The following is a 26,217-nucleotide window of genomic DNA, read 5'->3' on the forward strand; positions in this document are numbered from 1 at the left end:
CTCTACTTTTGGTCTGTGGTCCCTGATTCGGGGCTGCCCAGGGTCCAGAAAGGGAGAGGAGGAATGTGGCAGGGGAGTCAGGACAGATGGGGGAAGGTGCTGGGACCTGAGCAGGAACATGAGCCACGACCACCTCACATCTCACACGTGCTTCATAAAAAGCAAGTTGTTCACTTTATTATAGTTTAGTGCTCTTGTAAAATAAATATCATAGAATATCAAACAGACAGTGAGGGACGCACGCCGTGCGGAGCGTGTACCAGCGTTCACAGGGCCTCCCACCGCGCTCGGCGGAGCTGCACACGTGCCGAGTGGCCCCTGGGAGCTGGGGAGACTGGGGAAAAGGGGGGACAGGGTCCCTACGTCGCTTTAGGGTTCGTACCGTTGCCCTGCCCCGTCTCCACCTACAACTACGGGACAGTCACATCTGACGTCGTCTCTGCCGACCTCCGCTGTGTTCTGCAGCCGGAGACAGATTCAAGTAACACTCCCAGAAAACATGTGCAAACCAGCACGCACGGCCGGTCTTCCCGCAGGGCAGCGGGGTCACGCGGGCGGGGAGCGTCTGCGCTCAGGCCCGGAGCCTCCCCGCACTCAGAGCTCAGAGGACACGGCACAGGACCGTGCTCTAAGCCGGCGGCCAAACGGCGCGGCCAGCGTGGGCGAGGACGCACGCTCCAGGGTCGTGCTGAGTGGCAAAGTGCTTTCCAAACCTGCTTTATTCCCGAGGCTGCCCCTTGCCCACGGCCAGGCCCGCGCCCTGCGCCCCGCATGGCCGCGGCGAACCGCCCACGCTGAGCGGCTCGTAAACTTCTGAGCAGCAAGAACAAGCATCCTTTCAGAAACCTTAGGACGGGACGTACACGTTGGCAGCTGACACGTCAATAAATATCAGTTTCCAAGTGAACAAGACCCCCGGCGAGCTCCTTCCCAGAAGACGGCCGAGCGCCCGAGGGAGAACCGTGCCCCCCGCCCCCCAAGGCCGCCGCCCGCAGGGGCTGGGCCGTGGGCAGGGAGGCGGGAGGGGAGGGGGCGGTCAGAGACAAAGGAAATGGCTGTGGTTTACGCTGACGGACTTCAAGTAACAGGAACCTGCCGCACGCACAGCCGCGGGCAGCCTCGGGGACAGCACGACGCAGCAGCCTGGCTCGGACCCGGCCAGCACCTCCCCGCTCCTCCCGGCTCCTGGGCGGGGAGGGACCCTGCCTCTGTCTGTCTCCTGCAGGTCTGCGACTCTGCACTCCGTACCCGCAGACGAGAGGAGGGCGGGCGTGGGCACCGCTCGGCGTGGGCACCGCTGGCCGGTCGGCCTCACTTGCGCGCCTGGGTCTTCTTGGGCGCGGCCGGCCGCTTGGGCTGCCACAGGTGGTTGTGGATGGTGAGCGCGTCCACGCTGACTGACATGGTCTTGGCGGGGATCAGGTTGAACTGCTTGCGGTCCGAGCTGTACTTGTAGAGCTTGTCGATCATCTTCTTGGAGATGCTGCGGGGCCCGGTGCCCGTGAGCTTGCAGATCTCCTCCGAGTCGGGGTAGTAGCAGTACAGAGCCCGGAACTGGCAGCCGGCGTCCCGGAACAGGATGATGTAGTGGTTGGCCTCACACTTCTCCAGCTCCTGCGTCGGGGGCGGGGAGAGCCTCAGAGGGGGCCACTGAGAGCACCCACAAGAGCTGGCCGGAAGCTCGTGACGCCCACAGCCTCTTGTCCAACTGCCGCCAGGCCTTCCTCCTCGCTGAGGGCGGCCCCTCGCTGGAGGGCTGTTGGGACAGCACTCCTGCGAGGCGGGAGAGGCGTGGCCCTGGCCGTAACAGTCACCAGCACCCCACGAGGACCCGCACCCCATGAACCTCCATCCTCCTGGCTCCAAACGGAGCCACTGCCAGCCCGCCGCCGGCCCCCCTCCCCCAGCCTCCCGCCCCTGCAGCCCCGCCCCCGCCCGACACGTGGGCCCGCTCAGGAGCCATCCCCGCCCTCTGCCGTGCCGGCTCCTCTGCTCTCCACTCCCAACACCACCACCCGTTCCCACCGCGGCCTGGCACCCGCCTGCGCAGGGCAGCCCCTCCCACGTCTCCGTCCAGCTCGGCTTCCCGCGGCCCCGGCCCCGCGCTCCGCACGCACACGGCAGCGGGGGCGTGTGAGAGCAGCACTCCCCGGGACCCCTCGCTGCTCACGCCGTCTCCGGCTGAGGCTCACCTCCAAGATGGAGTTCTTGTGCGGCTCGTTCACCTTCCCCGCCAGGCAGCAGTGGGAGACGGCGTTGTGGATGATGGGCTTGTTGGACTTGCTGCTGGGCTCCTTGAAGAGCTTGGGCCCTGGGGACAGGGAGACGTGCGTGAGCGTCCTGGGCGGGCGCAGCGAGGCTCCGGACACTTTGGAAGCGGAAGACCCACTTGGTTTGTTCCAAAGAATCCGAGTTAGAGTTTTTAAGTAAACAAAGGAAAAGACCGCCTGTCCCCTTCCTAAGGCCAGTCTCTCGGGTGTGAGAACGAGACGAAGCCGGAACTAACTTCCCAAGTCCAAGGTGCCCAAGTGCTCAGGGCACGCCGGCCGGGCTGCCAGGCTGACGGTGTCACCGCCCCAGGCCGCTGAGTGACAGCAGCGGTTCTCGGGTGGGGACGCGCCTGACCCCAGGGGCGGGCGTCACCTGTGTACTCGGCCACGGAGGCGAGGGAGGACGCGGCGGACGCCGTCTCCCAGTCCCGGTCGGTGCTCCTGCTGGGGTTGCGGCTCAGGATGGGCAAGGCTTCCAGGGACTCGACCCTGAGGAAAGGGAGAGGGGATAGGTGGGCTCGTGCGCCCTCCCACCCCCAGGTGGTAAGACGGGGCGGGACCCGCTGCACATGGGCAAGAAGGGCCATTGGCAGTGGGAGGGGACACCACGATCACACACAGTTATAACCCTGCAGAGACGCAGACACCCAGCCCTATCACACTAGACAGAGCGGACGGCTGCAGGGAGCCGCCTCACAGACCGGCCCTCCTGCAGCCGCCACACCAAGGCCAAGACCCTGGAAGGAGGGCACGGCCTCACCGACAGGCCTGCACCGACCACAGCCGGGGCCTCTGCGCCGAGCAGAGGCAGCGGGCGGCTGGAGCCGAGATCCAGCTCAGGTAACCCATCCCGGGAACAAAAACCCAACCAGAACCCAGTCCGAGAGGAATCCTCCATGAAGCTCAGGCGACGAGGCCACACACATGGCAGAGGCGGGACAGGCCTGGCCACAGGGCAGTGAGGGCGGGATGGGGGGACCTGTGACGAGCAGGCCCCAGCACCCCCTCCTGCTCACTCGTCCATCACGGGGACTCGAGGCTGGGGAACAGCCGCCTTAAACAACCTTCGTCGAAGCGTCCTGGCTCTGAGGACACACCCTCCCCACGCTGTTCGCACCCAACCTGAACCCACGCTGAGGGACCCTCAGCAAGCACCACCGCAGTCGTGTCCGGGGGGGGGAAGAGGAGGGCCGGGGGGCTGTGGCAGACACCGGCACGCACACGGGGCTGCGGGCTGGCGGTCCTGGCTCACGTGGGGGCATGGGTGGCGGCAGAGCACCTTTTGTCCTTACCGTGGGGCGGGGGTGCCCCCCGAGTGGACGCTCTCGGGCTCGGTCGTGGCCGCGGAGGCCAAGGACAGGCTGGAGCCCGACTGGGCCCGGCTCAGGTTCTCCGCTGCCGAGACAGAAACGCTCTCGTGAGACGGGCTCCGGGTTCGACCCCCCAGGTCTGTGCAGCAGAAAGCAAAGGGACCAGCCCTCCGAGTGCCGCCTGAGCTCTGAACCCCACCTCCGGCCCAGGGGCCGCTGGCACGTCCCCCCCAGCGCAGCGCCCGGAGGGCTGGGGTGCCCGCCAGCTGCTTACGGGTGGAGGAGCACTTGGTTCCCGAGTCGCCGCGCGGCTCCTCCCGGTGGACAGACTTTGGCCGGGGCTTCCTGGGCTTGGACTTGGGGTTGCCCAGCCCCTGCTCCTCCAGGATCTGCTGCTGTTTCCGCCGCAGGTACTCCTGCTTGATGAGCTCACGCCGCGCCTTCTCCTCCTCCTTCCGTATCCGGTCTTCCTCGGCTTTGCGCCTGACAGAGCACCCCAACAGCCCCGGTCAGAGGGACGGCCTCCCGCAGGGGGGCCCGGGACCGAGGGCCCTGCCCTGCCCACCCCGGCCGCCCCCGCCCACAGCCAGGCTACCTGGCCTCGTCCCTCTTGAGCTCAACTTCCGCCTCCAGCTGCTGCTTCCGCATGCGGGCCTCCTCGGCCTTGCGCTGCTGCTTCAGGAGGAAGGCCGCCCGCTTCTTGGCGAGCTCGTCCTCCGCCTTCTGTTCGTCCTGCAGGACATAGGGCGCAGTGGTGCACCCACCCCCAGAGCGCCCATCCTTGCCCCGGGGCACCCATAGCTGACCCAGGGACACCAACCCCCATTCCCAGAGCGCCTGTCCCCACCCTGGGGCACCCAACCCCACCCAACAGTCTGCAGCCCAGGCTGAGCCTCAACACAGCCCAGACTTGCTCTTCCTCCTTCTACCTGACGAACAGCCCAGCTTCAGGCCAAAACACAAACGGATGGAAAAGGCGGCTCATGAAGCTGTCAATTCCCCCGTCCGGCCCCCGTGTCCACCACAGGAGCCCCCCCCACCCTGTCTGCGCCTGCGGCCCGGCCCTGAGTGAAGGTTCTGGCGGCCTCACCGCTCAGGGGCAGCTCAGCTCACCTTGAAGAAGAAGCCGACACCCGACTTCTGGTCGCCGTCCGTGCCGAGGTCGGCCGAGCTGTCGGGGCCGGCCGGGCCATCCTCGTCAGGGGCCTTCAGGTCGGACAGGTCCACCTCGATGAGGCTGGCCTTGCTCCGGGGGGGGCCATCGACGGGGACGCCCTCCTTTCCCAAGGCGGCGGGGTCCCCGAGCCCCACCTCCTTCAGGCCCAGGCCCAGCGCTTCTTTGAGGCTCATTTGCTCCGACAGGATGTTGGCGTCTTGGGGTGCGGGCACGGGGAGTGCCCGCTGGTTGCTGGCGTCGTGGAGCCGGTAGGTGTCCAAGAAGCCCTTCTCGGGGGGGCCGCTCCCGGGGTCCGCCGGCCCGCCCCAGCCCGGGTCGGGGGGCGTCCGCGGCGGGAAGGCCCGCAGGTGCGGCAGGGCCTCCACGCTGGGCGTTGGGGTCTTGCTCCGGGAGCCCTGCTGCCGGTCTTTGGGGACCTTCAGCTCGGCAGGCCGCCCCGCCCGGGAATTCCGCCCCTGCCCCAGGCGGGGGGGCCGGCGGTGCCCCGCCACCCCCGTTGGAGACAGGGGCTCCACAAAGTGGATGGAGGCCTTGACCTTGGGGTCCGGGGCGCCGTTCCGGGCCCCGGGGGCGGGGGGCGCGGGGGCCTTCATGAGCAGCTGCTCCTGCTGCTGGGAGATGCGCAGGATGGCCTGCTGCAGCGTGCTGATGGTCTCGTTGAGCTTCTCGATGGAGAGGTCCCCCTCGCCCGCGTCCAGCCCGTCCCCGGCCATCTCCAGGAGGGCCGCGGACAGCGCCTTGCCCTTCTCCAGCTCGGGCAGTGCGGCTGGGTCCTGCCGGTGCTGCTGCAGGAGTGCCAGGCCCTCTCGGTCCAGGTCCTGGCCCTCGCCCACGTCTGCCCGGACCTGCTCCCTGGCCAGGAGGTCCTCCGTCTTGGACAGAGCAGCGCTGAGGTCCTCCCCGCTGGGCTCCAGCTTCGGGGGCTGGGGGCCGGCCTCGGCCTTGCCCTTCTTGACCACGTGCAGGAAGGCGGCCTTGCCCAGCTTCAGGCGCTGCCGGGCGGACAGCGCCTCCATCTTCTTCTTCTGGGCCTCGATGGCCCTCCGCTTCTCCTCCAGCTGCATGTGCAGCTGCACCAGCTCCGAGGCCAGGAGGCTGGCGTGGTCCCTGCCCTGCCGGCCGGGGCTCTGCTCCCGCTTCTGCTTCCACGTGGTCAGCGGGGCCGGGCAGCTCTCCGAGGCGTCCGGCGTGGTCTTCTGGGAGCTGCTCGTACTGGACTTGGTCTCACAGCTGCTGAGCCTCTGCAGCTTCCTCTCGGCGAAGCTGGTCATCCGCGCGCTCCCGCTGGCCACGGAGGCGCCGCTGAGCTGCGAGATGGTGCTCAGGCAGGGGCTGGAGCGGCCGCTGGCGCCGTCCTTGTCCTCGTGCTCCTTCACCTGCATGTCCTCCTGCAGCTTGGCCGACTCCTCCTCGCCCACGCACCGCCCCAGCAGCGCGGGCAGGTCCGCCGCCAGGAAGTCGTGCTCGGCCTCCTCCAGCTCGGCGACGTCCGAGTCCGAGTCCTGCCTCAGGACGGTCCACGGCTCCGGGTCGGGGGCGAGTGGGCTTCTTGCCCGGCCACTGTGCAGCCTGCCCTCCGGGGCCGCGTCGGCTCTGGCCACGTGCAGGAAGAAGCCGTCGGGGGACTGTCGCTGGGAGGAAGGATCGAAACTGCCGCTGGCTGGAGGCTCCCGGCGGGCGTCCCCGGCCGGCGGCCCCGCCTCGGCACACAGCTCCGCGGAGGAAATCGGGGTGAAGGTCCTGTTCAAGTCACGAGTGCCGGAGCTGCCGGGCGCCCTCCTGCGCCCCAGAGCCGGGCCCTCGCCGGGCCTCCTGGCTGTGCAGCTCCTCAGCCGCCCTTCCCCGCACTCGTCCTCCTTGCTGACCGCCTGCTTCTCCTTGGCGGGCCGCAGCACCGCCGGCATCAGCGGCTCCAGGAAGAAACTGTCGGGCTTGCTCTCCACGGGGCCCGCTGGTCTCTGGGGAGGCCTGGCACCTGTCGGGGGGCCCAGGTCACTGCCGTGGGGAGCCCCGTCGGTCCTAACGATGGCCACAAGCTCCTCGTCCTCGTCCTCGATGTCCACATTGTTCAGGAGGCTCTTCACGCTGGCCCTCAGGGCGGGGGGCTGTGGCTGGTTCTGCGGCGTCTGGGGGAGGATGTTGGATGCCAGGCTGTCCTTGCTGATGGAGCGGGCCAAGCTGGCGCTGTCGCCAGAGCCGGGGTCCGCGTCGCAGCTGGCCGTGTGGTGCAGCGCGAACGGTGCCGGCTGAGAGGCAGGCCTGTGGCGGGAGGAGCCGGTCAGCCGGAGGGACTCCCCAGGGAGCCAGCAGCTCGGCTGGGAACCTCGACTGTGGAGCCGAGGGCAGAGCTGGCTCAGGGAGCGACTCTCAAACACTTCACTCCCAGGACCCCTTTATACCCTTAAAAATGACTGAGCTTCCACTTGTTACATTTATCCTTACTAATCAATGCTTATCATACTACAATTAAAGCTGAAACACTTCTAAATGATTAAAAGTTGTAATAAAAAAACCTATTACATGCAAAAGGACTCCATTTCCCAAAACCCAGGAGTTAGTGTGGAGAGCAGCGGCCTCACTTCGGCAGGTGCTGGCTCGCCTGGGGGGCCTCACACCTGCTGACTCACCACCCGCCAGGTGCCCTCGCGCTGCCCGTGGACGCCCCCGTGCTCCCGTGCTCGGGGGCTGGGGCCGAGGAGCCTCCCACGCGGTTCACCTGTGCTTTGTTTCTGGCCACGCGACCGCTGCTCCCCGTGGCGGGCCATCCATGCGGGGCAGGGAGCTGGACCGGTGTCGCTCGTCTGCAGGCGAAGAGGCAGGGGCGTGCTAAGCAGGAAGCCAAGGCTGTGTCCTTTGAAACTCAGCACAGTAACCGTTTCCCGGGGAAACGCACCACCACGCACCCAAACTGCCCCCGAGAGCAGACCGTCACACAGGTAACTTCCCAGTGTCGGCGAAACAAAATGGCCCGACCTCTGAGTCACCAAGAGCACTCGGCTCTCGCTCAGGCACACACAGCGACCTGTGCACCTCACAGGGTTAACGGCGTTCCCACGGAGGACAGCAGACTCTGCGGCACATGCTCCGTCCGAGCTCTCCCTGCAGTCCTCACTAACACCCGCCTGCTCCGCCCCAGACCTGCTGTTCCAGAAGCTGTGTGAGGAGGCGGCAGCCACGCTTACCTGGCGGGTCCTCCCCGGGCGCCGCCCGCTGCTGCCGCTGCCGCAGGGGCAGTAAGGGGTGCGATGGGCTGAAGGCAGAGGCCCCTCTCCCCCTATCAGGAGAGAAACGGTGGGTTAGCAACCTTCATGGCCAAAAGCAAATACAAAGGAACCACAGAAACCATCACAAACACACCACGTGTAGAGATTTCACTGGTTCTTGAGAATAATTATTAAAAAGACAGACACCAGAAGAGGACGGAGGACGGCACACCCGGAATAAGTAACTGAAAACTGCAGCCGGGGGCAGCTGGCTTCTGGTCGCTGTCTATGATAAAAACCCGAGTTCCCAATTTTCACAGCGGCTCTCGGGAGTGCACCTTGCCCCCTCCTGGCCGGAAGGAAGACCCAAGGAGAGTTCAGAAAAGCGGCAGAGCTCAGGGACTCGGCTCCGAAAGCCACAGACACTCACAGGGGGTCCGGCTCCTCGGGGTGCAGGTGCTGCCTGGGGCAGCCCTCGGCCGGCGGCTGAGCCGGGGACGGCGGCTCGGCCGGGCTCGCTGCCGCGGGGCCGCCCAGGAAGCTGCGCTTGGTGGCGTTGGAGATGGGGACGGGCGGCCGGCTGCCCTTCTGCTGTGGCACCACTTTCGCTGCAGAAATAGAAACGTTACAGGAACATCCGTGAGTCAGCTCCTCACGTCCCCAAGAAGCTCCTAAAACCCTGCCCTGCATGAGCACCAGAAATAACACCGCTTCTTCTGAAACCAAGCTTCTCAGACACTGGCTGTGATTCAGTGCTGAGCCTGCGCGGGGACAGGGAGGAGGGGCACGGGGGCCCCCTCGGGCCTGGCGCGGCTGTGGGGCATGCTGGGACAGGGGTGAGCGCCTTCCGTGAGCAAGGGGCATGTGGAGTCCGCGGCCACGTGCCTTTGCTCATGCCGCAGTGTGAGCCAGGGGCCGGTGACCTGCTGTCAGCTGCAGTCTCTGCCGTGTGGACAGTGATTCTTTTTCTTAGTGTTTTTCTTCTCTCAGTGAAATGAAGGCCTCATTTTATTGGGGCTGCCTGACCCACTTTCCCCCGGGGTAGCTTCTCCGAGGGGAACCACAGGAAGGAACACACCTGCCCCTCCCCTCCCGGAAGCGAGTCTCCAGGGGCAGCGCTTACTCTGGGTCAGGGGGTGCATCCTGCCTTGCTGGGGGCGGAAGCAGCCAGCAGGCTCAGCCCAGCTGCCCCGCCTCCAGGCGCTCAGCAGGTCCCGGGGCCCCTCAGACAGGCTGGGCTCTACCCCTAAGGCAGCCGCTCCCACCCGCACCATCGCTGCACAGAAACGCAGGGAGCGACCGACGCCTCCGAGGACGGAGACTCTCACCGTCCTTCAGCTCCTGCGTGTCCCGAGGCTGCACGAAGTCGGGCCTGACGTTCTCGAACCACCAGAAGAGCTCGGCAATGAAGACCATCACGTTCGGCTGCGAGGAAAGCAGAGCAGGCGCGTGAGCAGCTGGGCGGCGGGGCGGCGGAAGCGTGTGCGCGCGGTCACGGTTACCTTCAGCACCGGGGGAGCGTACAGCATGTCTTCCAAGGTGAGGTAAAAGCACCTGTTGAGGTACTCGTTCGAGAACTCCCGCAGCAGCCGGATGTTGTACAGACTGTCAGCCATCGACGTGACCTCCTTCAAGCACACGTCTGCCAGAGACAGAAACGCAGGTCGAGGGTGTTGAGGGCCCGATGCCGAGAGTTCAGGCCACAGGGACTGACTGGACAGCAGCCACTCGGCACAGAGACCCGAGGATCTGAGGGTCGGAACCTAACGCCCCGATCAGTCCCTATCGGGAGAGGCTCGCAGGGCTGTAGCAGCGCTCACCAGCAATGAGCCCTGCCCTCCCAAGGAAGAGTGGCCTATGGGATCAGGCTGAAACCAGCTGACATCTCCCACGGGGTCCCAGATTGCAAGAGGGTGCAGGCTAGGATAAGGACCCCACTGGTGCATAATGGGGCCGGGAAGGGACTGCAGGAGGGCTCCAGGGAGTTTCCAGCCCATTTCACTTAGTCCTGATTGGCTGGACCCCAGCAGCAAGTTAACCTACTGGTTGAAGCATCTGCCCCCTGGTGGTCAGTGCATGTTATAGTGAGTGGTTGAGCAGCCTTAGCATATCATTAGCATATTGTGCTTTGATTGGTTGTTCAGTTGTTCTGCCATTTGGTTGATTCGCATATTACCCTTTTATTGTTTAGTATTATATAGGACTAGAGGCCCAGTGCACAAATTCATGCACAGGTGGGTCCAGCCAGCCTATCCCAATAGGGGCCAATTGGGGAGGGGATGCAAGAGGTTGGTCAGCCAGTCCTGCCCCAGATCGGGGCTGGGCAGCCGGGGGGAGGGGCTGAGACAGGTTGGCCAGCTGGCCCCACCTCCTGTGTGGCCAGTCGGCGGCTGCAGTGCGCGTCACAGTGACCTGGACGACCTTTTATACATGTATTAATAGATGGTTTTAAAAGGGCTGTGTGACCATCCTTTGACAACTTCTTTATCACAAGTTTGTTTATAATGTCCTGTGCCACAGAATTTTAATATAGTTTAATTTAAATACAAGAATCTTTTCTATTATTTGTGCTTTGTGATTTAAGCAAATAATCCACCCCAACATTATAAAACGGTTTTCCTATGTTTTCTTTCAAAGTTCTCAAGTTTGGCTCTTCAGGGTAGGTCATTCCTGCACAGCGGGGGCTCCATCTGCTGGGGGCCTCACTGCACTCCCCACATTCTGCACGGGCCGTCCCCTCGCCTGTGAGATGTGGGCCTTCTCCTGAGCCAATCATACCAGCTGGGCCCACCCTCCTGGTCTTCAAAATCTGGGGCGACCTGAGCAACAGAGCCCCGGGGGCGAGGGACCTGACCCTGCAGCCGTCGCGTCCCTGAGGCGGCGCACCTCGCGGGGATGCTGGTGGCCTCACAGCCTCTCCCCCAATTGGCACTAATTACGGAGCAAGAATAAGGCCTCCGAGTGGAAGCCCACCCCAGCGCCTGCACACTTTGCCCCCGGCGGCACCCGGGTGCGCACTCACCGTCCAGCTTCATGTGCTCGGGGCAGTAGAAGTGGACCACGGCCAGCAGCGCAGCCCCGTCGCTGCCGTCGCGCATCAGGTCCTCCAGCAGCGGGAAGTAGGGCGGCTGCCTCGCCGACAGGTGCTCTCGGCGGTAGCGCACCTGCGGTCGACAAAAGGCGGACTCTACACATGAGGTGCCCCGCCCCACGCCCCAGCAGACCGAGCGAGCGCAGGGCGCTGGACAGTCTGGGAACGGCAGTCGTAGGGGAAAGCTCCAATGTCGGGATCACATCCTTTGCCCAGAACCCACGTCAGGATCTGGGAACTGGCTGGCGGCACCCCGGCTGACAGCCCTCAGCCGCTGAGGCAGCGGCGCCTCTCTAAGGGCCAGGAGGGCGGGACCGGCTCCACTCCCAGAGCCGCTGCTGCGCGTAGAGAAACAAGTGTGAACCAACGTCCCGCCACTAAGCCGAGCAGTCCTGCTCGGTGCTGGCAGCACTCGCCGTGCGTAAGACAATACAAACGGCTCAGTGTGCGGTTGGGAACTGCCCAAGAGCAGGTCCACGGTCAGTGGTGTGGGAGCAGGAAACGGAGCTCGTGGGCGGGACCCACTCGGAACCCGTGCTTCTCAGGGTCTCTGACCCCCTTCAGGGAGGTGTGTGCCCGGTCGGCTGCCCCAAACCCCGTCCCCACGAGCAGGTGAGGAGCGCAGGCCAGGCCGCCTGGGAGGGGGCGCCGTCCTGTTCCCCCGTGTTCTGCATTAACATTCACAAACCACATTACGTGGGGGGAGCCGTGGGGGCCCGGCGGGCGCAGGAGGGAGCCGGCAGCTGCCCTGGCGCGAGGCTTGGTTACAGAGCCAGCCCAGAGGAAAGGCCTCGCCACGAAGAAGCGAAGGTGCCTCCCAGGCAGCACAGGGCAGAGCCACGGCAGCAGCGCCCTCGGAGATCAGGAGCGGGCGCCCTGTGTCACCAGGGCTGCTCCGCGCAGACGTTCACTTGTTTCTCACCCGAGGCAGAGCTGGCAGCGGTCCCGCCCCAGCATGCAGACATGGCATGCGCCCGGCCAGCTCCCACATGGACACAGCACACACGGTGATGACCACGGCATGCAGGGAAGCACATGATTGCTCGGCTGAAGATGGATGGAGTGACCTCAGAACCAGGGAAACCGTGAAACTGACCACCGGCTGGCCAGTGTGAACCCTCTAGGCTCTGGGATGATGAGCTGAAGCTTCAGAACCTGCCAGACCTCTCCCCACAATCCTTGCCACCCACTGGCTGGGTGCTGTGGTCCGAAAGCGAGAGTCAACACGACACGGAACTGAGGCCGGCTGCGGGCCTCCCCGGTCAGCTCGCTCTGACCCGCCTTCCCGTAGGACAGCCGGCTTCCCGCAGTCCTTCCTAAACCTCGTCACTTGTAACATTCAGAAATTACAAGACATGGAAATATACATAAAATGCTTCTTCCCCATTATTATCAGAGCAAGGTCATCAGCCACAATGCAGCCGGTCCACTGCTCAGGGAACCCACCTGCCAGTCGGGCCCAGGGCATGGCCCGGGGGCAGAGTTCGGAGGCTAAGCTGCCTGCCTGCAAAGGGCTCTGTGTGCCAGGACCTTCCCTCGCGTGCCCCCTCCGTGCCTGCAGGGTGGCACCACGGAGCAGCCAGGGCTAGGCCAAGCCGCCCCTTCGCTTCCTCTCACGGGAAATGCCCTTCTCACTGCGGGGACCAGGACCCCTGCCAGGAAGGAGGGTGGCCTCCCCACCGCGCGGGCGGCAGCAGTGGTCACCTTTCCCAGAAAGCCGTGCTGTGGGCACTAAGACACGCAGGTCACCATGAGGGCCAGTCACATCAGAAAGGTCAAAACAAAGAGTGTGGGCCCTGGCCAGTGCGGCTCTATGGTTGGCGACCGGCCTGCGGACTGAAGGGGCCCAGGTGTGAGTCCTGATCAAGGGCATGTACCCAGGTTGCAGGTTGGATCCCCAGCCCCATCAGGATGCCTGCAGGAGGCAACCAACTGATGTCTCTCTCACACCAATATTTCTCTTTCTCCTCCTACTCCCTCCCTTCCACTCTCTAAAAACGAACCAACCCCCAAACCAAACACCAAACAAACAAACAACGGAAAAATGTGCTCGGGTGAGGGTCAACAACAAAGAGCCGCCTGGAGTGGCCAGTCCTTCTCCGAAGACCCTGCTTTACAGGCACGTTCACTTCGGTGCGTCAGAGCGCCAGGAGCGGAAAGGCAGGCCGTCTGGCACGCTGAGCGCACGCCACCTGTGAACGCGGCCAGAGCTCCTGCCCACCGCGGGAAGCCACGCGCCAGCCGACACAGGCCGCACCACACGGCACAGAGTGCAACCACCAGGACACCAGACACACAGGCGGGGCGGGCGGCGGGGAATGAAGCAGGTGGCGGCACGGGATGGTCTGATGGCAGCGGGCACGGAGTCCACTTACGGGCACCAGCTTCCAGTACCACTTGGAGGGAGACTGCTCGGGAGGCAGGGGAGAAGGCAGGAGAGGTGGGTCAGCGGGACAGGCCCACGTGCGGACGGACAGACGGCGTACACACGTGGGTGCAGTGTGGACACGAGGGACCGGGACCCCAAGGGGAAGGCCGGGCACCTCCACACGAGCTCTGGGAGCAGTGGGCACTCCGGGAACTTGGTGCGGCTGGCACCACGGTGGACGACCAGGCACCGAGGGGGGCGCACGAGTCGTCTGCCTCGTTGGAGAGCGGGAGGAACAATCGCGGTCACGCATGCGGTGCCCACGCATCCCCACAGCCAGGGGACACGGGCAGCCACGGCTGGGCCACGCCGTGCATGCATTCAGGGAACGTGGTTCCAGACCTGCACGTGCTTGGCCAGAAAAACCACGTCGGGGAAGGAAGGCGGGAGTGACAGGGATGCACCAGTGCCACCTGCGCCACATCAATCAGGCGCCACAGGCTCTGCCACAGCCCCACGAGGGCTTTCGGGCACCACGCCAGCCCCCGGGCCTCACGGGCAGTGCTGAGGTCTGGGAGGTGGCCCTGGCAGACAGCAACATGTGCCTCACTTGCTGACCCGTAGAAGCCGACTCCCGGGCCCCGTACCTCCCAACACCCCTTCACCCCCGGTTACATACTGGACACCCTGCCAGGGAGAGGGTGCAGGCTGGTGCCCACTGCCCGAGGAGCCGCAGAGCCAGCCTGCGATGCAGGAGACCCCCCCCCCCCCCCCCCGCTGTGAGGGAGGCGTGGCCGGTGTGCACAGGCGGCCCTCTGCACTGAGGAAGAAGCCTTTACCTTCTGATGAGCAGGACTCTCCAGGAACTGCTGCTTCAGCTTCACTTCCTTCTCCGTTATCTCTCTCATTTTCAGATTTACCTAAAGGAGAAGGAAATGCACTTAAAAGGTGACTGATCCAATTGGAAATAACCTCCCCAAAGAAAAGTGGCCGAAGGTAACAAGCAAGCAATTTACCCAAAAAGAATGACAAGCCCAACACACAGTTTTATTTCACCCGTCCCCTGACCCTCTCCCCTCCGGCAACCACAGCTTGGCCTCTGTGCCCCTGGGTCCGTTTCTGTTTGTTTATTCAGTATCAGCGAGCCACAGGGCGCTGGTCTTTCTCTGACTTACTTCACTGAGCACACTGCCCTACAGGCACTTCCACGTTGTGGTGAACAGTGAGGAGGGAGAGGGAGAGGAACATCAAGGGGAGAGCCATGGATCGGCTGCCTCCTGCAACCCCCACCGGGATCGAGCCCACCACCAGGCATGTGCCCGGCCGGGAACCACATGGCGCAAGGACGTCTGGCTCACACCGCACAGGAGCTGCTCCATCTTCCGTGTCTTTAGCAGCAGAGTGTCTGAACACCGTTTGTGTTCAATAAGACTTAATAAACCAAAGGCTTTGGTAAGGGGACCCTGTGGTCACATGGACCCTCTGTCACATCGGACATCTGCTACTAAGAATAACCATTTAAAAATATTTTTATTGATTCCAGAGCAGAAGGGAGCAGGAGAGAGATAGAAACATCAGCGATGAGAGAGAATCATCAATCAGGTACCTCCTGCACGCTCCCCACCCCCTTGGAGGTTGAGTCCACAACCCAGGCCTGTGCCCTTGACCAGAATCGGACCCGGGACCCTTCAGTCCACAGGCCAATGTTCTAGCCACTGAGCCAAACCGGCTGGGACAAAAATAACCATTCTTTATATACGTTGCATAAAAGATTACATTGCAAGCTTCTAAATAGAAAAGGAAAAACGCATTTAAGCAGACACTTTTCTCTCCAAACACCGGGTCAGACGCAGCGCCTCCTTGAGCGCACAGGGGAGACAGCAGGAGGAGGAGGAGGAGCAGCAATGTGTGGACCCACCAGGCCTGCATTTCCTACCCCAGCCCCAGGCCGGCCGTGCTCCTCGGGACACCTGTCACCTGCCCGACACCACAGGCAGTGCTGGCGCACACATGCAGCCGCACACACACGGCCACACACACACAGCCGCACACACGCAGCCGGGCCCTGTGGGCGGGGACTCAGCATCGCCCCCCAGACGGCCAGGCGCACTCACCTTGTTGACCCAGAACACCATGGCGTCCTCCAGGTCGTACGGGAGCTCCTTCGAGGCGCTGAACGTGGAGAAGCGCTTGACGCTGGCCACCACCTTCTCAATGCTGATCATCTCCACGGTGTAGGCCATCATGAGGGCGTCCACCATCGCCATGTGGGCGCTCTGCAAGCAGGCAGTCAGAGTGGCCACCTGCCTCGCCCACCAGGCAACCCCCCCCCCCCCAGACACCTTCCTTTTTTCTCCCCACGAGGAGACAGCGAGGCCTCATCTGCACGCTACCCCGCCTCAGGGTCAGCCAGCCCGGTGCCCTGCGGGGAGGGCTTCGTCCTCCTGCCTCACTCCCCGACACCCTGGGGGCTGGGGTCCTCGGTAAAGGTACGGAGGGCCGAGAGCCCTGACGAGCCTGCACGGCCACCGACGGCGCCAGGCACCATCAGCAGCGCCGGCACTGAGACCACGCGGGGCCTCCAGCCGTGTCTTCCCACACCGGAGGGTGCGCCTGACCCACACACTCCTGACCCAGACCGAGAGTGAGACCACGGAACGGAATGCAGTGAACACCCAGAGGCAACCGGGGAGCACGCCCTCAAAGGGCGTGGCTCAGCCCCCGTCCCCCAGCCCCAGGATGGTCTGAAGAAGCACCTCAGGGTGGGCTTTCAGAGAAAGACAGGAGGGGCTGGTGAGAAGACAAAGGCACCCACTACTTTATTTTGGCACCAAATACTCAACGTAAACATGAAACAACCGGATAGCATGAGCACAACACAGACATCTCCCAACGCTGCAGAGCGCACCTCCACACGCCCACACCTCCGGGGGCGTGCTCACCTCCACACGCCCCCCCCCCAACGCTGCAGAGCGCACCTCCACACGCCCCCCCCCCAATGCTGCAGAGCGCACCTCCACACGCCCCCCCCAACGCTGCAGAGCGCACCTCCACACGCCCCCCCCCAACGCTGCAGAGCGCACCTCCACACGCCCCCCCCCAACGCTGCAGAGCGCACCTCCACACGCCCCCCCCAACGCTGCAGAGCGCACCTCCACACGCCCCCCCCAACACTGCAGAGTGCACCTCCCCACACCCACACCTCCGAGGGCGTGCTCACCTCCACACGCCTACACGTCCGAGGGCGGCGTTCAGCGCTCACCCTGAGTCAGCCAAGAGGAGCTGCTCTCCCCCGGGTCCAGACCACTCAGCCACACGTGACATAGGCGCCTGCCACGCACTCAGAACCAGGCCAGCTGCCACACACACATGTGCACCGTGGTACACCTGAGGTTTCAGCGTGCCTCGTCCGTGCAGCGCAGAGGCAGAAGGACAGGCTGGGCACCCGCGGTGCCCATGGCACTGGAAGCTGTGACGTCACTCGCCCATCATGCACACGCGTCCTGGTGGGGTGGGGGTGCGGGCGAGCCAGGCACTCACCATCTTTATGGGTGCGTGGCTGAGGTCGGAGTCCGTCACGCACCCTGGGTGGGGTGAGGGGGGTGCGGGCGAGCCAGGCACTCACCATCTTAATGGGTGCGTGGCTGAGGTCGGGGTCCGTCACAGGTGTGTCGTCGCTCTCCATCACGTAGATGCCCTTGCGGGACAGGGCCTGGATGACGGACTGGTGCCCCTGCAGGGCGGCCGCCTGGTCGCCCTTCAGGATGAGGCTGCAGACGCGGCAGTACAGCTCGCCCGCCAGCAGGAGCTTGATGACGGGCGGCTTGATGTGCTCCTGCTCGTACTGGTCGATGTAGAAGGGGTCCCTGAGGTCCTCGGGGATGTTATCTGAGCCGGGGGAAGATGACAGAGCGTGACGCGCACATTCAACACGCCCCGGAGGACAGAGGGCCGTTGACAACTAGATAACGGCATAAAGGACACCAGCGGGTCCTCATGCCCATCGTCTCTGCTGCAAACTAGCCCCTCGCACCCCAGGGGCGTGGGCAGCACCCCACTTAGTGACCTCACGGCCACGGCCTCAGGAGCAGCGAGCAGGCGAGGGTCCCCCAGGGGAGAGTGGGCGCCAGGAAAGCCAGACCAGCTCTGCGCTCTGGGTGGCCACGGCAGGGTGGCGGGCGGGACGGTTGTGGGGGCACCCAGCAGCAGCCCTGGGAGCAGCCACATACATGTCCCTCTGATGGCAAAGGGGAGACGGCACCGGGCCTGCTGCTATGGCAACGAAGCAGCACAGGGACCCCGCCCGCCTCCATCTCGGACCTAGTGGCCTTAAGCTCCACGTGAGCCTGTTACTTAAGCGTCACAATTCTATTAAATCAAGACTTCTGTCTCCGCGTTACAAACAGGGAAACTGAGGCACAGAAAAAGCACGCAGTGTCCAAGGTCATGCGAGGCAGAAACCACTGTGAACCCAAAGCATTACCCACCTCCCACTAATGCACCAGCCACCTGGGGACAGCTGGGCCTTTCTGGGTGGTGAAGGCTCACGCCCAGGAAGACTACAAAACCTCCGGACAGGAGGACAACGGACAGAGCTAAGAGGGAAGCAGACGGGGCTTCAACACCCGTCAGCAGACAGGCCTGCGGCAAGAGAGAGCTGATCCCCACCACCAGCCGCAGGCCTGCCTGGCCCGCACAGAGCACTCCGCCAACGCCAGGACACGGCCTCCAACCGCCCAGGGAACCGGCGCCCTCGCACACCTCGCCTGGGCCGTGAGGCAGGCCCAGCCTGTCCTCTCACCACCATGGAATCGGACGGAAAGGAACAGCGAAACACAAAGCAGGCCAATCTCCCACTTGGCACTCACACTTCTAAATAACTCACAGGTCAGCGAGGAAGCATCAAAGCAAATAAAGGGAAATAAACAAAATGGAACGAAGAGACACAGCAGCTCAGGCAGCACCACGGACACGGAGGGCACCCCATGTGGAGAGGAGCGAGGTCTCCAGGTGTCCTCACTCCCGCCTCAGGACCTGGGGAAGGAGGAGGAGACGCCAGGAGTGGGGGGTGGGGATGGAGGGGGGAGGGAAGAGGCAGGGCGGGAGGAGGAAGCGGGGAGGGAGCAGGTGCGGCACCAGCAGAGGCCCTCGGGGGCTGGAAGACTGTCTGCCAGAGGACAGGTCAATGCCCGCCATGGTTTTGTGAGAAGTTACGGCCGGGAAACCGCAGGCCGGTGCCGGGACTCCTCACGTGAATGTTAACGTACGATTATCTCGGAAGTTTAACAGAACTGTCTAGATTGGCCGATGGTCTGAAAAGACATTTCACGGAAAAAAGATTCAAATATCCAACAAGCATCTAAAAAAGTGCTCACGGTGATTAGTCCCCAGGGAAACACCACAGCCAGCGAGCCCACGGCCACCGGAGCGGCTGAAACACAGGCTGAGGGCGGCCCGTGTGGCGAGGGGGCGAGGGGGCGAGGGGGCGAGGGGGCAGGGCAGCGCCCACGCTTCACTGGTGGAATAAAAGGTGACACAGCCACTTTGGCTAACCACTGGGCATTACACCTCCTTTCCAAGACCCACGTCTACACAAAGACCATTCATAACAGACACGCATCAGCCCCGGACATTCCATAACACGGTCCCCCATCCGACCTGCCAGGAGACTCCTGTCCCCCTCACTGCCCCCGCCCCCAGGAAACCTTCCCGGCACACACTCACCAGCCTGGACACCACCACACACAATCTGGCCAAGACTATCTCCAGAGGAATTGCTACCATTTCAGTCCACTAACCCTATCACAAGGCCCAGAACACTTGTGCCCAGAACTGGCCTGACACCCTCTCTTCTCGAGGGGGGTGGGGGACCTCAAACCTTACCATCTCTCAAGGCCTATCACCCCCAAAGCTGCACACGTGCCCCTCCCACAGCGACCACAGCCCTGGAGCCTAGGCACTGCGACCCCACTCATTGCCCTGAAGCTCGTGTGCGAAATGCCAGGCAGCGATGTTTAGTCCTTGAGCTATTTCATTCTGGTCCACAGTTCATAAGGAGGCGGCATCATTACTCCTCCCCTTGCGTTCCCAGGATGCTCCTGACACCTCTGTGATGGCTGGCTGAATGGCTGGATGGGAAACTGGCTCCAACTTGGCCACCTTCAGATTCCATGAAAAATGGCAGCAATCTGAGGTTTTCAACAGCTCAACTACGAACCAAAAAGAACACATGGTATCATGTGACAGGACCCGGAAAAACCAACAGCAGGAGCCTCTGAGCTCTCAGGAAGGGAAATGTGAGCAGAAACATTTTAACACAGGGCTTCTGGGAGAATGCACACAACCAACCTCCTGGAGCCGGACGGCACTCACACGTGAAGGGCTGGGACCGTCTGAACGTAGAGGTGACCTACTTGGATGTTCTTGGGTCAGTACCGAACCTGTGGCCTCAGAACAGGAAAGTGAAGGTGGGCAAACAGGTCCATCTTTCAGACACCCACCGGGTCGGAACTGATCCCGGCCCAAGGTGCCTCTAGTCCCTGCACCTCTGGCCAGCAGGCGAGTGCGGACTGTCCTGCGCACAAGGCCGGAGGGCAGTCGTGACCCCAGGACCCCAGTGGTCCCAGTGGGCCAAGCAGAAGCAAGGCCACTGGAGGAGACCAGCCAGCCACCCGACCCCCACACCGACACACACACTCGGGTGCCCTGTGACCTCCCACCAGAAGCACCAAACCCCTTGCTGAGAACAAGGCTACTTAAAAACACCTAAACCCACAAACCAGTGACCTGAGGGAGAGCAGTGAGTGAAAAGGGAGAGGATGCTGCCAGGGAGGCCCCAACCCGCAGTGGGGCTCCCAGCCAGGGCCAAGCAGCGGCTGCACTCATTTCGTTCTGGCCTCACAGGCTTCCGCCTGGGACTCAGTTAAACCAAACGCCACCACCCAGCAGAGTGGAGGCCTGCTGGACCACAGGGAAGGGTTTACACACAGACTCCGCTGCCCTGTGGCCACGCGAGAGCAGCAGCACGGGTCACGGACACGGGTCAGCGGACAGAGGCCCGGCGCCCGCACAGGCTGCCCCCCACAGCAGGGCCAGCGAACAGCTCCAACGAGAGCGAGGACCAGCCCGACCCTCCCGAGCAGCCGGCTCGGACAGCCAGGACCTCGCCATCTGTTTGCTGCCGGTACAGGAGGTGGAATTTGGGGGCCCTGCCCTGTCCAGGTGGCTCAGCCTGGGGAGAGCCCGCTGGTCCCCAGGGCTCCTCAGGGCGAACCGCCATGGGCACATAGCAACGTGCTGGCAACAGCTGAGTGCCTTCTAGCGTTTTCCCTGGGTTACTTTTCAACATTGTCCTTGAGACATAACAAACACTATTGCTCAAAACCCCAAACCAAGATCTAGATATCTTTAAGTTTCCTAAGGTTGTGGAGGAAAAGAAAAAACCAACAGGAACACAAAAGCCTGGTCCACACGCCATTCTCAAACGGACAGTACTCAGAGTCACCCCTTCAAACTTCTTACCAACTTGTATGACTTTCACCCAGAGACTAAAACACTCCCGCTAACAAGCAGGTCTGCTTCCTTACAGATACTTCCAAATGAGTAAGGTTCAACGTGTCCAGTGTACTACTTATAAGACAATAACTAAATCACTGCCAATGACTCGGGAGTTACCCCCAAAAGGAGGAACAGATTCTAATATCAGCTCAAGACGGCCCCCAGTTCCTGGCAGCGGTGCTGCGAGGAAGAAGGTGGGAGGGAACGTCTAACCACCGGCCTCAGGCTTGGCTGAGGGAGAGCTGGGCTGCCAATGGGGACAGCAGCCCGGGGACTGTGAGGTCCGGAAAGGCAGGAGAGGAGAGGCCGCCTCGGAGCACCTGCCCTGTGCGGCCGGCCTCCCATTCCTGCACAACCAGAAAGACTGTTCTGCCAATGAGCCAATTCACCAGCCGGCGCACAACAAGGCACAGGTGTAAGCCACTCTCGGAACCACGCTGACTCACCGAAAACCAAGCTGCAGAGGCCATGGAGGCATCCGGGAAAGGAAGCAGGGGCGGCCCTGGGTCAGAAGAGGGTGGGGGACGCTCTACTGGCTGCAAAAGGCCCCCCACCCCTCAAGGACTGGGCCCACCAGGGAGGGCAAACCTCCCGCTGGGCGTGGCCCCCACGCCAGAGACTCAGGCGGAACCACGTCAGCTGGGCCGAGGTGAGCGGCCCCTGGTCATCTGAATGGGGATCTCCCAAATTTGTAAATTTAAAGGGAGATTTTCGATGAGAAAAAATGGACACCTGCTCCCTTTCCCCACGTAGGTACAGACGGAAAAGCAGACGGGATTGGAGGCAGACCTCCTGAGACCAGGGTGACGGGCCCCGTCTCCAGCCTCCATCCCAGGCTCCCTCAGCGCCCTGGGCCGGCCTTCTATAAATACCGCCTGTGGAGTCCGCACTGCAGAGCCTATTTTAACACCAGCTTTGCATTACTTCCCAGTGAGTCAACAGGTACTCCAGAGCCATCGGTGCGGGGGAAATAAAACCGGGCGAACCCAACACGACGACTGTGGGGAGAGGCCACGGGGAGAGGCCGGTGACTCCCAGACAGCTGACAGGCCGCGGTGTGCCAGCCCAGGGCGGACACAGGCACTGGCTACAGCTGGGGGGGAGCTGGGGAGACCGCCGGGGGCCTCGACAGGGTATCTGGGTCCACGCATCATGCCCCAAGCCTAAGGCTCCGGGTGCAAAAGCTTCACCCGGCAGCCGGACACAGGATGGAGCCTGAGAAGGCCGGTGGGCTCGCGAGAAGCCCTGCCCAGCAGCACCCGGCAGCGTGAGGAGGAGGAAAACTCACCAGGGAAGGCGCAGGACACGGGTTCCTGATGAATTAATTATCAGGAAAGGCAGAGAACGGCCAGCACCCGGCGTGAGTGGTGTGAGGGCAGGTCGCTGCTGGGGTCAAGGTCAGGGCTGGGTGCCCCCAGCCATGCCCAGGACACCCGGCAGGCCTTAAGCCTCAGACCTTCCACCTTTTCGCTAATCACAGGTGTGGCAGCGCTGCCCCGCGGCTTACCCGGACCCTGAATGCGGTTCGCGGAGCGTAGGGACCGAAGCCCTGACCGAGGGGGAGGAGGGGACAGCCCCCGCCTCCACTCCAACCCGGGACACGCTGCCAGCGAGTCCCCACGGCGGGAGGGGTGCTAGCACCCCACTCAGGCCGCCCCAGGGTGTCTCCCCAGGACAAAGGCGTTTTAGGAAAAGCTTCCAATTAAAAGGCCGGAGCGCGATTCCGGGCGGACACAAAGCACCGGAGATGAATGGGGAAACCTGGGCCCGGGGACCACCTGGTCCGCAAGGTCCGCGGGCCCGGCCGGGGCGGTCAACCGCGGGCTCCCGAGGCCTGAGGACGCGGACCCGACGCCGGGTCCCGGGCCTTCCGGGGGGCTGACCCGGGAGGGCCCGGTTCCGCACGACCGGCCACCGCCCCGCTCCCTCGGCGGGCGGTCAGGTCTGCGGGGGGGGGGAGACCCCGCGCCCTAACCGCGGCTCCGGAGAGGGAGTCCGCCGCGCCCCCGCCCGCCCCGCACAAAGGCCCCGCGCCCCGCGCCCACCTCGGCCGTAGGCCTTGGCGCACAGCCACTGCAGGTTGGCGGCGATCTTGGCGCGCGCCGGGTCGTAGCGGTCCAGCGGCACGACGTCCGCGGCGCCGTCGGGCGCGGCCTCCATCCTCCGCCAGCCGTCCCCGCCCGGGCGGCCGCCCGCGTCCACCATCTGCGCGCTGGCAGGCGCCGCGGCGGGCGCCCGGCAACAAAGGCGCCGCGGGCCGCGTGGGGCCGGCGCTGGACACTCGGGCACGGCCGCCCCGCGCGGGGCCCGCAGGCCGCCCCGCCCCCGCCCGGCGCGCCGCCTCGCTCAGAGCCGCCGCCGCCGCCGGGGCTGCTGCTGCTGCATGCTGCGGCCCAGCCGGGGCGCGAGGGCCGGGGGGCGGCGGGCGCGGGGCGCGAGCCGGGCGGGGGCGCGTGCGCGGGCTCGGGGGGCGGCGGCGGCGGAGACCGCTGAGGAGGCGGCCAACCGGCGGGAGCGCGCGTACCGCCCGGGCGTTGCGCAGGCGCAGGGGACGCGGACCGTCGCCCCGCCCTCAACCTGCGCTCGCCCCGCCCATTTCCGCAGGCGCAGTGAGAGCTGCCCGAGGCCCCGCCTCCGGCCCGCGCTCGCCCCACCCCTTTCCGCAGGCGCAGTGGGCGCTGCCCGAGGCCCCGCCCATTCCCGCGGGTGCCGGGCGCGGGGTCGCGCGGCGCGGGCGGCCGGGCCCGCAGGGTCCCGCAGCAGCCCTTTGTCTGAGCCGATCCTCCTCCTCCTCCTCGGCGCTGGGTCGTCCGGACGAGGGGCTCCGGCCCAACCCGACGAAGCCGAGCCCCTCTCGACGGCTCCTGAGTCCCTGGAAGACCGCGCGGGCCCAGCCCCAGCGCCGCGGGCGGCGACCCCCTCCCTCCCGGGGTTCCTCCTCCCAGACAGCTGTGCTGACAGCCTGCGGGCGGCCCTCCCGCGGCGGGGCTAGGAGCCGGGACCGCCCTGGGAGCTGCCCCGGGGATGCCCTCCCTCCGCTGTCAAGTCGCGTTGGGAGCCTTGGGAACCCTGGACCCCGCCCAGAGCAGCCTCCAGCACCTGGCCCCTCCCCATTGCAGCACTGGCAGCCGGGAAACGCCCCTTAGGGGCATCCCGCTCCCCTCCCTCCTTCCCCCTCCTCTCCCTCCCCCTGCAGCGCAGAGAGCCGGTACCGTCCAGGCGGTCACCAGCCAGGGTCCAGGGCAGGGTGGGCTGACACTGCGCGCAGCCACAGGTTCCGGCTAGACCTGGACCCTGGAAGGGCTGGCTTCATCCTGGTAAATTGGCAGCCGAGGGCCTGCATCCAGCCAGTGGTGGTAACGGTGAAACCTCGTGGGTCCGCAGTGCTTATCTGAGGAGCAAACAGGGCTCCTGCTTCCGTGCCCCCGACCAGAGAGCCAAGCCTTGAGGGAAGCAGGGAGAAACCCTTCCCTCTGAGTGAGGAGTCGTGGGAGTGAAGGACAGGGCTCCCAGCCTCCAGGGGCTTTCAAGGTGCCACCAGCCTTCCCTTCCTCCAGCCAGAAAAGACCCAAGCAAAAAGTGATGGAAGCTCAGGACCCAGCCACCCAGCCAGTGCCAGATGTACCAGAACCCCACCCTCCCGCCCTGCAGAGCTGAGATACTGGCGCTGGCTGCATAGGGCATGGGGCAGCGGGCAGCCCTGGCGGGAGGGAGACAGGAGGGCTGGGACCTGCGGGAAGTGAGGCCAGGAGGGCATATCTGGGGAGTGCAGACAGAATCCTCAGACGGGCGTGCCTGGTGTGCAAGAAGCGGAGAGGCCACGGAGTCAGGAACCCGGGGTGGAGAGGCACTGACAGGAAGTGGGGAGGGGGCAGACCTGGCCCTGTAAGAACTTTGACCTGTTCCCTGAGTGAGACTGGAAGCCATGGAGGGACTTGGGGAGGAGTACGGGGATGCCACGTTTTCTGTAAACCCAAGACTGCTCTAAACATGTAACTGATAGCCTGGCGGGTGTGGCTCAGCGGTTGAGCATCAGCCTGTGCAATAGGAGGCTGCTGGTTCCATTCCCCATCAGGGCACATGCCCTGCTTGTGGTTGCTGGCTTGATCCCAGTAGGGGGCATGACAGAGGCAGCCATTGATGTTTCTCTCTTCCTCTCTGAAAAATCAGTAACAACGTATTTAAAAATAAAAACTGTAACTTACTGATTGAAAGAACAAAGCAAACCTGCGGCCCAGCTCCACAGCTTCAGCTTCTTGACCAGCTCCTCCTGCTAGAAAGGAGCCCGCAGGCTGAAGGAGCCTGGCCAGCTGAGCCAGCTCTCTCAGTCGCCAGCTTCCCCAGGGCCTGTCCTGTCCTCTCCTGGGCTGGCCTGGCCCTGTTGTTCTCTGGCCACTCTTCCCTGTGCTCCTCCCTCCAAGACCAAGGGCTGAGGTCCCCGTGGGTCCGAACTTCACTGCCGACCCTGTCTAACGCTCGTAACCCACAGACACAGTGGGTTCACCCTGGGTGGGCAGTGGGGTGCTCACCGGCACTGCGGGGTGAGCCGAGATGCAGCAGATCTGAGCACAGACCTGGCATGCCGAGGCCTGGCCAGCAAGGGCTCCGTCCTCGAAATTACCATGGACCCAACGATCCCCACAGCTACCCGACCGCTGGGAGGAACCTGTGGCATTTGCAGTGATAAATGCTCCGGAGTGCAGGCCCCTCCTAACTCACACCTGGCACCACGGCACCCGACACTCGGTCCCAGACATTCCCAGGCCAGGAAGCAGGAGGGCTCAGCCGCCCAACCTTCCCTTCATTACTGCTCCCCCAGGGAGAAAAACGCTAATCTGACTGAAACCTAGTTAATGGAATTAATTAAACTACAGGGGAGACCTCAAACCACCGTCATTCTCCCCCTTTCCTTTGCTTCCCTCCCTGAGGGAGACGGGGTTTCCCTCCTGGGAACAGTGTGACTCCTGGGAGAAAGCAGGACGTAAGGGCTCTGGGCAGCTGCTGCCCCCGAGGTGGGAATGGCCGTGCCCCCTGGGCTGCATGGTCCCCGAGGCTGCCCCAGGCCCAGGTTGTGCACAGTCAACGCAGGCTCCGTGGGGACCTGTGTTATTGGCACACATGGGCTGGAACCCAGGCTCCAGGGGACCTGTGTTAAGGCTGCACCGGGAGGAAAGGGTGGGTAGTGAGGCTGCAAACTTCCTTTTGTGCCATTTTAAGTGCCCATGACACTCCTCTGGGGAT

General features: G+C 63.9%; 1 protein-coding gene across 3 annotated transcripts; it reads right to left on the bottom strand.

Moving 5' to 3' along the window:
* Positions 1-151: 151 nt before the first annotated feature.
* Positions 152-23,381, bottom strand: CAMSAP1 (calmodulin regulated spectrin associated protein 1). 3 transcript variants are annotated; one of them, XM_036416784.2, is made up of 18 exons: positions 23,022-23,380; positions 17,045-17,307; positions 15,534-15,695; positions 14,259-14,339; positions 13,427-13,459; positions 10,983-11,124; positions 9,463-9,602; positions 9,289-9,385; positions 8,391-8,568; positions 7,940-8,031; positions 7,474-7,558; positions 4,694-7,016; positions 4,176-4,312; positions 3,855-4,063; positions 3,563-3,665; positions 2,644-2,759; positions 2,193-2,311; positions 152-1,614 (listed from the first exon to the last, which is right to left on the bottom strand). In XM_036416784.2, exons 1-18 carry the CDS (start codon positions 23,179-23,181, stop codon positions 1,312-1,314), a joined length of 4,743 nt encoding a protein of 1,580 aa, XP_036272677.1. In that variant the 5' UTR covers positions 23,182-23,380; the 3' UTR covers positions 152-1,311. The 3 variants fall into 3 exon arrangements, with proteins under 3 accessions (XP_036272677.1, XP_036272678.1, XP_036272679.1); XM_036416785.2 differs by lacking the exon at positions 13,427-13,459 and having other exon boundaries at positions 23,022-23,379; XM_036416786.2 differs by lacking the exons at positions 13,427-13,459; positions 14,259-14,339; positions 15,534-15,695 and having other exon boundaries at positions 23,022-23,381.
* Between the last annotated feature and the right edge of the window lie 2,836 nt (positions 23,382-26,217).

Source organism: Pipistrellus kuhlii, unplaced genomic scaffold (assembly GCF_014108245.1).
Source record: "Pipistrellus kuhlii isolate mPipKuh1 unplaced genomic scaffold, mPipKuh1.p scaffold_m20_p_57, whole genome shotgun sequence".
In the NCBI taxonomy this organism is placed as follows: Eukaryota; Metazoa; Chordata; class Mammalia; order Chiroptera; family Vespertilionidae; genus Pipistrellus; species Pipistrellus kuhlii.

Bases quoted from the DNA above. Each gene is read 5' to 3' on its own strand.
- CAMSAP1 (XM_036416784.2), bottom strand. From the start codon at position 23,181: ATGGTGGACGCGGGCGGCCGCCCGGGCGGGGACGGCTGGCGGAGGATG. The intron at 7,559-7,939 runs GTAAGCGTGGCT...CTTCGCCTGCAG, and splicing joins GCCCGGGGAGGACCCGCCAG to ACGAGCGACACCGGTCCAGC. The intron at 4,313-4,693 runs GTGAGCTGAGCT...TATGTCCTGCAG, and splicing joins GTGTCGGCTTCTTCTTCAAG to GACGAACAGAAGGCGGAGGA.